The sequence below is a fragment of the Lepidochelys olivacea genome (assembly GCF_965140295.1).
Source record: "Lepidochelys olivacea isolate rLepOli2 genome assembly, chromosome: 14".
Lineage (NCBI taxonomy): Eukaryota > Metazoa > Chordata > Testudines > Cheloniidae > Lepidochelys > Lepidochelys olivacea.
Window position 1 is genome coordinate 16,150,889 of NC_140424.1, and position 12,602 is coordinate 16,163,490.

Below are 12,602 nucleotides of genomic sequence, written 5' to 3' on the forward strand. Positions count from 1 at the left end.
TCGTGGTATGACCATCAGCTGTCGTGGGACAAGAACAATTTCACTAGCAGGTGCTTAGAAGAACCTCCCATCCCATCCCATCCCCTCCCCTCCCCCACTCACTCACCAGTCGTTGCAGAACCTGGAAGAATAAAAGCAGACGCAGCAGGGAGCACGTGCAGTGATCTGCATAACACCACACAGCCTGTGGTCCCTGCCCTGTCTCCCCATCAGCTGCTTGCAGCCAACACGCTGCAGGACCAGAAGATCTGGACTGGCCATCAGGCGAGCTGGGGATGAAGAACACTTGTTCCCCTTTCATCTTTCCAAAGCCTTCCAGCCACGCTCCCTCTTTCACGGTATGCAGTCACGTAGCCATGAAGCAGAAGTGAGACTCCAGGTCGTTGTCCCTCTGCTGAAGGTTAGATATGGCGTGGAAAATTAAATCCCCCCATGTGACACTCCAAAGCAATGGGGAAGTGCATTTTTATGTCCCTCTGTGCACTGACAGTAACTGAAACTACGATCTCTTTTACTAACCTTGCGATGTCACCAGCTGTCATCTGAGCTTCATCTCTATGAGCAACACAGGTGGGTGAGTGTGAGCTGCCGAGCCCAGCTCCTGCATAGACAATACCCTCTAGAGTCAAGCCACCGAGAATCTCCTCTAGTCTCCTGGAAGTCAAGGCTCAGACTCACTAATCTCACATGAGGCAGATTTGCATTCACCTCTACAAAAGGCAGAGCCAAGGGGTCTCGGCAAATGTCATTTTAATTAAAAAAAAAAAAGACATGAAAGTGCAAGTGAAGGGTGCTGGATTGAAGACTGACTTCATTATGCATGGGACATGGCAGCGTTCACGGCCACATGTGTTGCAACTAGGACGGGCAGGAACCACTCAGACTGGAGAAAATTGTTCCGTCTACATGGCCTAGACAAGGCCTTGGGCTCTCTGCAAAGATTGCCAAAAAGGAGGGTGGCTGAGGGGGCGACTAAGATGTGGCTGCTTAAAATCACCAACTCATTTCACAGAAGGCGCCAAAAAACTGCCAAGACAATAATGGCTTCTGGGAACTTGTATTGAGCCCAAATGGGTCAGTTCCAGAACCTGCCATATTAGCAGATGCATAGCCCCCGCACTTGAGTTACATTCCAGCTGTCGTGAGAGCAAGTGGAAGATCTTCTGTCTTGTAGGTATATATGAAGCCGGATAAGAGAGAATCTATAAGGTTTATCATATATAATTGGGGGCCTGGTTTTCTTAGGCCCCTTTGAAAAGCCCAGCCTAAGTTCTCAGAGGTTGACACACGCACCGTAGCTCACTGCAAAGCTCTTACACAATGGGAAGGCCCAGGGTTTATTTCTATTTCGCTCTGATTCTGTGGAATAGGCTCCAGGCTACACTACTTATTGCCATGCGGACGCAGCAGGAGTGCAATCTCACACCAGCACACCACAAACAATACAAGGCAGGGACCATCTCTAACAGCCCCCCATGCACTCCTTTCACATCAGATGCAATCAGACATTTCTTAAAACAATGCCGGTGCTGGTTCCACTGGACCAGGGGCTTGGGGCAAGTCCAGAAGTCAGAGGCCTCAGAAGCTCAACCACTGCACAGTAAATTGGGCTGGTTCATCCCCAGCCCACTCACCATGGCTTATTCAGTAAAGACCTAGCTCTACACAATACGTGAAACCACAAGGAAAGGAGCTAAGCCAGGAACTCTCCAGTTACAGAGGATGAACAGGGCACTGTAGCTTTCTGCACAGCCTCCTGTTTGTACAACTGGCCTTTCTAAAGGGAGGGCCTGAAGGGGGAGTTGTGTTAATCTTGTCATCAAAGAACAACCAAACAACTAGCCCTGGTCAGCCAAAACTGAAATTTGTTGCAAGCTGATGGCTATTGGGTGACCTATGAAAGGAGAGCCTGGTTGCTGTCACTGTCCAGTTGCCTGATCTTTAAATCAGACTACTAACAAAGCTGACAATCTCGGCAGGAACAAGGACAAAACGGGCAGAGAGACTTCCTAGTAGGAAAAATATTCCAGGTCCAGGTGGGCTGAGGAGTGGGTTTGTGGGGGATCAGCTCAGTCCCTACTGTAACCGTTCGGTAAACTGAGGATTTCAATCCAGTATCTTTTGGCAATACCACTGTAAATTAATTTACACATGCAGATTAAAGCCCACTAAGCCTTTTTTCACCCTGATCTGAATCTTTCCATTTCAAATAGCTATGTCACAGACTTCTAGAAAGAGACTCAAAATATACAGCAGAAGTTTGCAATTTTTTCCACTATAGAACAAACGCCATTATAATATCCAAACGCCCTATAATCCTTATCCTATAGCACAAGGCTCTCCACTCACTTAGCAGGGACTGGCTTACCAATGAAAGAGAAACACTGCTGGGCTCTAAAAAGAACATTCTACAATCGTCAGTGACTAATATATGTTTGCAACTTATGGACTTTAGTGCAGTGATGGGAAAATCCTTAGAGATCTAAAAGAATCCCTCAGGGGGAACTGAGATACCAGAACACTTCTCTTAGCACATCAGAGTTGCAAAGAAACCCATATATTCTCCACCAGGACCAAGGATTTCACCCTGAGGAGATAAGTATTTACAGAGCTCACACATCTTGCCTCTCCACTAAGAACCTCTCCATCTGGAGACACATGAACATAACAAAAACCACTCTGGAGTATTTCATCTGTCATCTAAAAGCTTTCTCCGTGATCCACTTTAAAAAGGCAAAGGCAGACAGGATGGAGTGTTTTCACATGTTTATAAATCCAATAAATACAAGTATAACACCAACCCACCAGAATGGGGCAGGGAAGGAGGCCCAGAGGTGACCAGGAAAACACTGACTACCATATAAGTCAGCGGTTCATGCTGATGTGTCGAACAGCTTCTCAATCATCTCGCCCACCTGGTCAACTCTATACTTGATGTACTTCTCAGGGTTCTTGGTGAAGGGCACATTGCCATACCTGCCGAGGGCAAGCAAAACAACCCCAGTGTGACACACAGCGGACACTGCACAAAGCCACAGCACCTGGGACTTCCCTTTTCACTACCATCCAGTGCTGCTCTGCTTCTGGCCCCCTCCCAGAGAAGCAATATTCCAGCTCCCACATCTTCTGTTTGAGAGGGTGACAGACACTTGGGTAGAGCTCTTCACGGGAAGAATACCTTCTAGCAGGGTTGGTTCAAATGGGTATTCCTGGGTTTCCATTAATATCAAGAGATTTCTCAATGGAGCCCAGCTTTCCACTAGCTAGAACATGGCCACCAGTTGTCTTGCAATTAGAAGCCATTCACGAATGCCGCGATCTAACTGAGAACAATCATATCAGCCAACCTCAGCTTGCAGACTCTCAAGGGCATATTATACAGAGCTGAGGATAGCTTTGGAAAGCCAGAGTGCAGCAAACTGCCTCACTTTTGGTCTGCTCTGGGCCCAGGAGAACTCAGCATATCCCCAGAAGAACCAGGACAGAGGACACTGCTCCTGGAGAAGAGTGGTCACCTGTGTAAGAAGGCACTGTAGGTCTCTTTCACAATGGTTTTCTGGGCCTTGCGGATTTTGTCCCTCTGCTCCATGTCAGGGATGGCCCAGGCCTTCTGGATTTTACACAACTCCTCCAGGCCGTCATTGAAACCCTTGCCATTAAAACAGGAGAAAACGGTTGGACACAGATGTGTCTAAGTTTCATATGGCGCACTGTGCCAGGCAAGCACAGCTCAGGGTTAGCACTGATCCAGGGAAAGTTCTCTGGCCCCACAAAGGCTTCTTACCTTAAAACGCTCCTTTATCATCTGCCTCTCCTTATCCTTGAGCTGTGAGGAGAGAAGAAGAGATGTTATTTCCCCCTCCCAGTATAAATGTCCTCACTGCTGCTCACTCTCTGAATTCATGTTTATCTCCACCTGGACTGACGAGCCTTCAGGAGAAAAAGCCAAAGGCTTTATCCTTCAAGAGCCTCCGAAAGGCTTTTAGAATCCCACCACCCACATGGTGCCATCTTTATTATCATTCACTGGGTCCCACTCCCCACACCAACTCTCTCCTGCAAGTTTGTCTTACATGCTTTAGCTAGGACTCAGGAATGGGAACATGTTGGGGAGGAGAGAATCCCACTTTCAACGAATGTCACTCATCTAAAGATTATTTAAATAGGGAAATTTGGGGCCAGGACAGGTATTACTGTGCTAGTTGTGCTAGGTTCTCAGGAGTTTTACAAGTAGCATCATCTGCCCCAGTTTCAGAGAGAGGCGCCGAGCGGTGAAGGGATTTGACCACGGTCACACAGTAAATCTGTGACAGGAGAAAATAGACCCCAAGCCTGATTCCTAATGCACTCTCCACAATGTAACTCTGCCTTCCAGTAGTATTACTGCTTTCCAGAGACATTCGCCCTGGATTTTAAAAATATATATCTATATATAGCAGAGAAAATGCTTTGGCCGATTTCCATTGTCTGAAATTCATCCTTATCTATCACCTCACCTTGACTCCTGATTGAAAGACAGGCAAGTTTCTCTCCGAGATGTATTCTGTTACTTTTAACCAGCTGCAATTGACATGAGAGGGGATGCATTACAGACATAAGAACAGACACTCTGGGTCAAACCAATGGTCCATCTAACCCACTATCCTGTGTTCCAACAGTGGCCAATGCCAGGTGCCTCAGAGAGAGAATGAGCAGGCAATCACTGAGTGATCTATCCCGTCGTCCACTCCCAGCTGCTGGCAAACAGAGGCTAGGGACACCCAGAGCATGGGGTTGCAACCCTGACTATGCTGGCTAATAGCCATTGACGGATCTATCCTCCATGAATTTATCTAGTTCTTTTTTGAGCCCTGTTATAGTTTTGGCCTTCATAACATCTCCTAGCAATGAGTTCCACAGGTTGACTGTGCATCATGTGAAGAAGTACTTCCTTTTGTTTGTTTTAAACTTTCTGCTGATTCATTTCTTTGGGCGACCCCTGGTTCGTGTGTTATGAGAACGAGTAAATAACACTTCCTTATTTGCTTTCTCCACATCAGTTAAGATTTTATAGACCTGTATCGTATTCCATCTTAGTTCTCTCTTTTCCAAGCTGCAAAGTCCCAGTCTTTTTAATCTCTCCTCACGTGGAAGCTGTTCCACACCCCTAATAATTTTGTTGCCCATCTCTGTACTTTTCCAATTCTAAGATATCTTTTTTGAGATGAGGTGATCAGATCTGCATGCAGTATTCAAAATGTGAGCATACCATGGATTTATATAGAGGCATGATGATATTTTCTGTCTTATTAGCTATCCCTTTTTATCTATAGACAGTGAGTTATCCAGCAAGGAATCTCACAGGAAGCTAGTACATACTCTCCTTAGGGCTAGAAAGTGGGCAGTTTCCACATCACATGTCCAGATGTCTTTCCATGATGAACACTTCCCATACTATGTTAAACTCTTTCAAATCATATTGTTTGTGGTTCCCTTTTATACTGTTCTCTCCCACCACTCAGTTAGAACTGGACATTAAGGTCTATGCAGAGAGTTGACGGTCTCTCAAGCCATAATGAGGGCTAACGAAAGAGAAAAGACAATCCCTCCTGACCTGCGCTGGTAGGTTTGGATCTGCTGCTCAATGTGCTCCTTGTAAGACCTCTCTGCTGTTTTCTGAGTCACGGCCACCAACTGGATTAGCTCAGACCTGGTAGAAGGAGAGAAGAGCTTATCGAACACCCACAAACCAGCTCATCTCCTGCCAACCCACTGTTGCTAATTGGGTGGTGGGGTTTCAAACCTTCATTAGCAAGGCCCCTTGGCCCTTTTTAAATTAACAATCCCCCATTTTGGAGTGACAACATTCAGAACGTACAAGCCAGGACACAGAAATTGCTCCAAGCTGGATGCTTTCCAGTGCTGGATTCTTACTGCTGAGAAGATGAAAGAATCTGATGCACTCAGAGGCCTGTCTTTCCCTCCCTCTTGTGCAATGTAAGAAAGACTTCAAAGGGCAGTTTCAAAGGGGGAAAAAATACCAGAGAAGATAAACCAGTGAGGAAATGCATTCAACATATTGGAGTTAAAAAAGGGGGAAAAAAAAACAACAACAAAAAAACGCCCACAACACTCAACCTAAAGCCCCCACAGCAGTGAAATTCAGTTTGTTTGGAATACATGGGGATTTGTCGAGAGATGCACTTACTTTTCAAGGGATTTAAGGATGTAATTGTAGTTGTTGTGCAGGAAGATGGCACTCAAAGCTGGGTCCTCATAAACCTTGGATTTACTGAGAAGGTTTAGTTGCAAGTTGCCCAATACTTTGCCTTAATGAGAAAAAACACATTAATAGAGGACAAAGGATTTTTAATCAAGACTGCGGAAGATGATGGCCCACAATACCTTATTATTACAGAAGATAACATACAGGGCTCAATCTTCAAAATCTTTAGGCGTACAACTGAGCATACATCTACTGCATGCAAATCTGCTCAATAATTTGTAGACATAATCATAACCGTGGACATGAATTAGGCGTGCAAAATGCACACAATTGCACATCTACCTTGTCTGAAGTTTCCGCGCACAATTCCTAGTACTCATGCAACCATTTCCTTCAAGGAGCAGCTGAGAGCTGCACAAGAGCTCGTACCCCTGCTGCACCATTTCCTACAGTGGCATCTCCATGTATTGCATGCCATCATGGATTCCATTAGCAGCAGAGGACCAAATTTGGCCCTCACATCAGCAGCCACTGCTCCCATTGAAATCAATGAGTATTCCATCTGCTCGTGCCAGGGCTAAATTTGGCCCAGGACCTCTCTTCTGACATCAACCAAGTTTAATGCTGACATGCCCCATCTAAGTGGCTGCTGCATGCTGAATTCAGTAATAGTCTGGCACTTCGGTCCCAGGCCAGAATTACCAGTCAAATAACTTTAACGGCAACTACAACAGCCTTAGCTGTGCCACCCATCTGAACAGTCCAAACACTGCACCAGAGAACATGCCTTGCGGGGCACAAGCAGAGGTGTGGAGAAAGCAATTGAGGGAGAGCTGTGCATGATACTCACAGATGTAGGTGCTGAGCAGACGTCTGCTAAATTCAGAACTGTAGCTGCTAGCTGAAGAGCTGGTCTCTGTAAGGAAAAGAACCTTAAACCAGTTAACATGCCACCCACGGAGCCTGGTTTGGTTAGTCTGCCTCTACTCAAACAAGTCATTTTATTGTTGCTATGGAATTATAATGCCACTCAAGTTGTCAATGAAAATTACTCTCCCTCCTCACCCCAGATACGCATCAGATTATTTAGAACAAGAAAGGACAGACTGCACTCAGTTTGACCCCAGTATTTGCACCAACTGCTAGAAAGCCATGCTACGGGACAGACCTATTCCTTCTTTACTATCGTTTTAAGATTAAGAGAATAGGAACTGAGATATAGAAGACACCCTATTAATCAGAAATCAAGCAATTGAATGTAATAAAAGGTCTTTTTTTAGCACTAGATGTTCTCAACCAAGAAACAGAGAAGTTATTTTTGTTAATAGCAAGCACTTATTGTACCGTACCTGCAACATTAATCCAAACAAGCAGCACCACTCTGGAAAGTTTCAGCTAACACCACCCTTGCTGATAGCAGCCTGCCCAGGCTCTGCACAAGCACTGTTCAAGTACCATATCCCATCCACACAGGTGATGGGCTTGGCTTGTGTAAATTCTATTGCCTGCATGTGCAAATGTTTTAAAAGTGCACACACAAATATTCTTCTGCAGGCCACATGGTCAGGAAACAGTGCGTGAGCAGAGTCCAACAGAGGCCACTGTTGGAAAACTTGGCCCATAGAATTCCGCATGGCTGTAAGCCAGACCAAGTTTGCTTGAACGATTGGGAGCCTTTTGAGTTTGTAACAAAATCCCAAACTGCTTTTGGAGCTGGGTCTGGTGGCAGCCACCAATGAAGCGAAGAGGGTCTTTCCTGCTGTAAGAAGTCTGGACAGTTGTCAAAAAAGAGCTGGGTCTGCAAAGGACAGCATGACAGAACAATTGGGCCAACTCCCCCTGGAAAAGCCTGTCCCCATCAGCATAACAGAGAGAATTCAGTGCAATGATACAGACTTTATCCCATTTTAACTAACATCCTCCCTACAAATTAGCAGCCACATCCACATGTTCACTGTAATACAACACTGACTCCCCTCTCCCACTGAGTCAGGGAGCTTCTGGGTTATTCATTTTTTAAAAAAGACAACTGGTTTTTAATCATTAGATATTGGTTTAAGAATCAACAGAAATATGCAACTATAGTCAAAGGTGATATAACATGTCGAGTGGGTAACACACACACTCTGCTTACCTCTGGGATCTAAAGGAATATTGTATGTGTCCCCAAGAACTACAAAGTTTAAGGCAGAGCGGAGAGAAAAGGGGAGGGAGGAGAGAGAAAGAAATGCAAAGTGCAAAAAGACAGGTTAGAGACCACCATCCCGTCAGGAAGAACAAAGCAGATATTAACACAGAGCAGCCACGGAGCTGATGGCAGAGCAGGCAGGATTCGCTCCTTCAAGACCACAGAAATGGTGCTGGTGATTAAGGAGGAAATGTATATTTTGTACTAGCGCAAGGCAGGATGTAATGTAACACTGTCATCACTCAGAGGATAAAAAGTATCACCAAGGGCCTGACCAAACTCCTGTTAAAGTCAATTATTTCAGTGGGATTGGTCCCCCAAGCAAACTGGGTACTGCTGAATAGAACTGAGTGGCTCTGGCCCCCTCCCTTAGTGTGAGCTACATACCCTTTCTAGGATATAAGTGGTATGTCTGGATGAGACAGAGTCTGCCTGGGTATTGTTCAATGCAGGCAGAGAGCTGGTATTGGTGTTCACCACACTTACTTGTCCTCAGGTGAAAACTCATGTTTGAGTGAAACGTTTCACCAGAGCAAAACACCAGCCAATCGCTTCAGACAGAATTAAGAAAGTGGCCACAGCAATAGAAAACTTTACTGAGATGAACAACTCTGCACCGGCAGGGTTAGGTACCCTGTGCTGGGCTAGGCTACCAATGGCAGTGGGGCTAATTTCTTTGATTCAATGATAGAATTCCCTCGTGTTGTTGGTGCTGCATGAGAACACTATCGGCAAAGGCAGACGAGTGCTTCTGACACTGGGGATCCTGGAGGAGAGAGAACAGGTTATAATACTTTGGTCACGATTCAGCTCACTGCCAGTTCTGAGGCACCAGATGCCAAGCTGAGTTATCAGCTCTGGAAGCCTGCAAAGGTCTAATTATTCTGACCTATCATTTTACTGAGGAAACTCACTGAAGCAGCGTTTTCTCCTGCTGACTTCCACCACCATCTTTCTACACCTGATGGGACAGTATGTTATATTTAAAAATTGAATGAGCTTCAGTCTGATGGTTTCCCAGGCATTTCAGGATATGAACCACACTAAAGGCCATTGTAAACTTTTTGTATGGTCTCCTACGACAATTGTCTTCCCTGTGACACAGCTGCAACTTTCCCTCCCTTTAGTAAATAAGGTGAGCCTCATCTTTCAGGAAACAAACAAGAAAATTGAATTTGCACCATCTCTTTGGTCAATGAAAGAGTTAACTCCACAGATGTCTTTTGCCATGAACATAGTTTATCAGGGAAAGAGAGCAGGTGTTAGAGTGGAGGAGGAAATGATGGTATGCTGAGGAGATAGTCGCTGAGATGGGTTAGCCACTGATATGAATATTCTGACTGCTGTTAATGAGAGATGACTGCATGAGGGGGCATAGTGTGAACATGACAGGTAAAATGCAATTCCTCATTAGTCAAACCTCACTACCAGGAACTCAGCTGGAACAACTATTATTCTATAATTCACTCTAGAGATTAGATCTGCACTGATCTGCCTTGCCTATTCTTTATAGGACAGGCCATTTGTTAGCCATCTTACTCTACCTCACTTCATAGCTAGAGAGTAAAGGTTACCCAGCTGTGCATGATGGCAGCACATCTAGAAGGCGAAAAGGGAACCAACTGCAGATCCCCTTGAGCTCTCCAGGAATCAGGTCATGGCAGATCAACCGATAAGACAATCTACTGGCAGAGGAGAAGCTGGCATGCTAATGAGAGTTCTTGTTAAAGAGGTTTAACCTTCAGGAAAATGGCTCAAACATTGTGGGAAAGTCACCCCTGCAGCCAGGGAGTCCCATGCATGTACCTTGGGATGCCAGCATGGCACCTGCTGTCTCCTGGAAATCCAGCAACTGCTGCAGGAAGAGAATGGCCTTCAAGAGAGGGGGAAAGAGAGAGGAAAAGTCAAACGGAATTCACATTGGGTTTCTTATCCTCCCTTATTAAACACAATGAAGATGCCCTCACCCACATAAAGTCAGCCACAAACCTGCAAGAAACAACAGTACACTCATTTAAAGTGGCCTTTAATAAAATCTTGTCAGCTCTCAAAGCACTTTATAAACCTACACAGGTACCAACTGTACAAAGGTCACCTGAAATGCAGTCATCTCCAGGGTGGAAGACAGCACCTCTTTAACTGTACACAGCTACACTACAGTTTAGGACTAGAAGTGAAGAGGAAGAACGTATTTAATAGTAAGTAAAGGGGGAATTTTGGCAGAAGGATGTAGCTACAGCCGGAGTTTGGCCAAGCCACTGAAGTTGGCCTCCCTTTCCAAGAATTACCATTTGATAATTAACATGTAAAAGAGGTCAGGGAATTGGTTTCACGGCATCTCCAGCAGCAGCACAGAGCCACGCTGGGACACCATGCTGGGACACTGGTTCTGTAAAGACCGCCAGGGAAGAGCGCTATGTACTGAATCACCAACACTATATCCTGCAATTCTGTTTTTCCTGGAAGTCTCCCATCCACATACTGACAGTTACCATTCTGCTTAGCAATAAAAACAGGCATTTTCCAGGCTGTTGGCTAAGTATATGTTATATCTGTGCAGTGTCCAAGCACTGCATCTTATCTTCAGATCTCCCAGGTTTGGTGGGACACATAGAAACCTTTAATTGCAGCCCCAGCCTCCTGCATCCCACATACTACCCTAATGCCTTGGGCAAGAAATCAGTGCAGGAATCTAGAAACCATGAAACCTAATCTCTTAATGGAAGCCAAATAATTCCTCTACTGATATCAAAGACAGCCTAATTTAAACACATGCAATTTCCCTGTTGCTCCTGTTGAAACAGAGATACTGGTCTCTGGGGGACTGATGTAAGCAGGAAGAGAGGAGTGGATTTTACAAAGGGACGTTTCAGATCATTGCCACATACATTGCTGGTGAGTTCGTGAACTGTCCCATCTTTCGGCATGTTATACTCCTTGTCTGGATCATTCTTACAAGGGAGGAGAGAAAGATACAGATAAAATAGTTAATGAAAGTAAAAAAAAAAAATCAAACATTGCTTTTCAGGCAAGTTTATTGACAAGGTTGTTTTTCCAAGCTTCCTCAATATTGTCCTCACCCTAATGCTCACAACCCCATCTACTGGTGACCAGAGGCTACAACTTCAAAGCAGTCCATAGCAAAGGCGGAAAAAGACAGCTAAAGGCAAAACCTGCTTGCTCCAAAACGTATGGATTCATTAAAGAGTATCTTACGGTCATCATAAGTTCGGTTCACCAATGTTAATGGATTAATTTAGCGAGAACTCTCCCTTTAGCTGGAGACTGTTTCAAAATTTGGGGCAGGTAAATTTAACTCAAATATTTTCTTATTTTTAAAAAAAAAGATCTCAGGTCATTTTCAAAATGTATGTGCAGTCTTGGCTTTCCCTGTAAAATGATTTGCAGTACTGTGCATTAGGAACATTAAACAGAGAACTGCATTACAATGCAGGTTTAATTATAAATACATTTTAAAACAAGGGTTAGCAAAGTCTATTCCTCCTTACCCTAACAAGTCAGCACTCTGCATTTCTTTTGCAACTGATACCTAAGGCAATGAAGGGAATGCAGCTCTTGAATTACTTAAGTTGTTGGTAAGGTTGCCATCTCGCAGAAGAAACAGGAAGCTGAACTCAGGTCATTGTTCATTAATATAATATCGCCACAGTTCAGCCTGGTGATTGATTCTCTTAGGTTACTGAAGAAGAGACCAGTGGAGCGGCAGTTACCTTAATGTTGTCTGCAAAGTCCTCCAGTGCTTTTGCACCTGTGGTTTCCATGGAGGTGATCAGCCCTGGAAGCTTGTTCTTTGTGCTGGCTGCAGTGCCCTGGAATGACCCAGTGCAGGGCATAAGATGTCTCAGTGAAGATGGCTGTCACTACCTCCCCTTTCACCCACCATCCAACCTTCCCATCATCCCTCAGGGCATCTCTCAGTCTCAATTCCCTTAGTGGTGGGACTTTGCTGGAAGAATATTTACAGTCTAGTAAACCATAGATTCTCATCAGAAATGCCACTGATTGGTTCAGCTGGCAGCAGAAGGGAAGTCCCAAATGAGCCTGGAGCTGAATCCCCATTTTATAATTTATTGATTTCCCCTCTTAAAACACTTGCAGCCACGAGGCTGCACATTGTGGCCACCAATCTCCAACCATGCGGGGGGAGGGGGCGGGAGGGTGTGTCCTTTGGAAAAAAGAGTGACTCTT

At 45.0% G+C, this 12,602-nt stretch overlaps 1 protein-coding gene across 12 annotated transcripts in view; it reads right to left on the minus strand.

Annotated features, from left to right (window-relative positions):
- Positions 1 to 2,751: 2,751 nt before the first annotated feature.
- EXOC7 (exocyst complex component 7) overlaps positions 2,752 to 12,602 on the minus strand; it is a 31,925-nt gene continuing 22,074 nt past the window's right edge. For 6 of the 12 annotated variants that reach the window (XM_084646622.1, XM_084646617.1, XM_084646616.1 and 3 more), the window contains 11 exons: positions 12,125 to 12,223; positions 11,282 to 11,344; positions 10,200 to 10,266; positions 8,340 to 8,378; positions 7,056 to 7,121; positions 6,188 to 6,308; positions 5,594 to 5,689; positions 4,497 to 4,560; positions 3,785 to 3,826; positions 3,516 to 3,649; positions 2,752 to 2,976 (listed from right to left, as the gene is read on the minus strand). In XM_084646622.1, coding sequence (XP_084502748.1) covers positions 2,874 to 2,976; positions 3,516 to 3,649; positions 3,785 to 3,826; positions 4,497 to 4,560; positions 5,594 to 5,689; positions 6,188 to 6,308; positions 7,056 to 7,121; positions 8,340 to 8,378; positions 10,200 to 10,266; positions 11,282 to 11,344; positions 12,125 to 12,223 — 894 coding nt within the window. In that variant the 3' untranslated portion in view covers positions 2,752 to 2,873. The remainder of the gene's footprint in view (positions 2,977 to 3,515; positions 3,650 to 3,784; positions 3,827 to 4,496; positions 4,561 to 5,593; positions 5,690 to 6,187; positions 6,309 to 7,055; positions 7,122 to 8,339; positions 8,379 to 10,199; positions 10,267 to 11,281; positions 11,345 to 12,124; positions 12,224 to 12,602) is intronic. The other 6 variants (XM_084646623.1, XM_084646621.1, XM_084646619.1 and 3 more) reach the window with 1 other exon arrangement.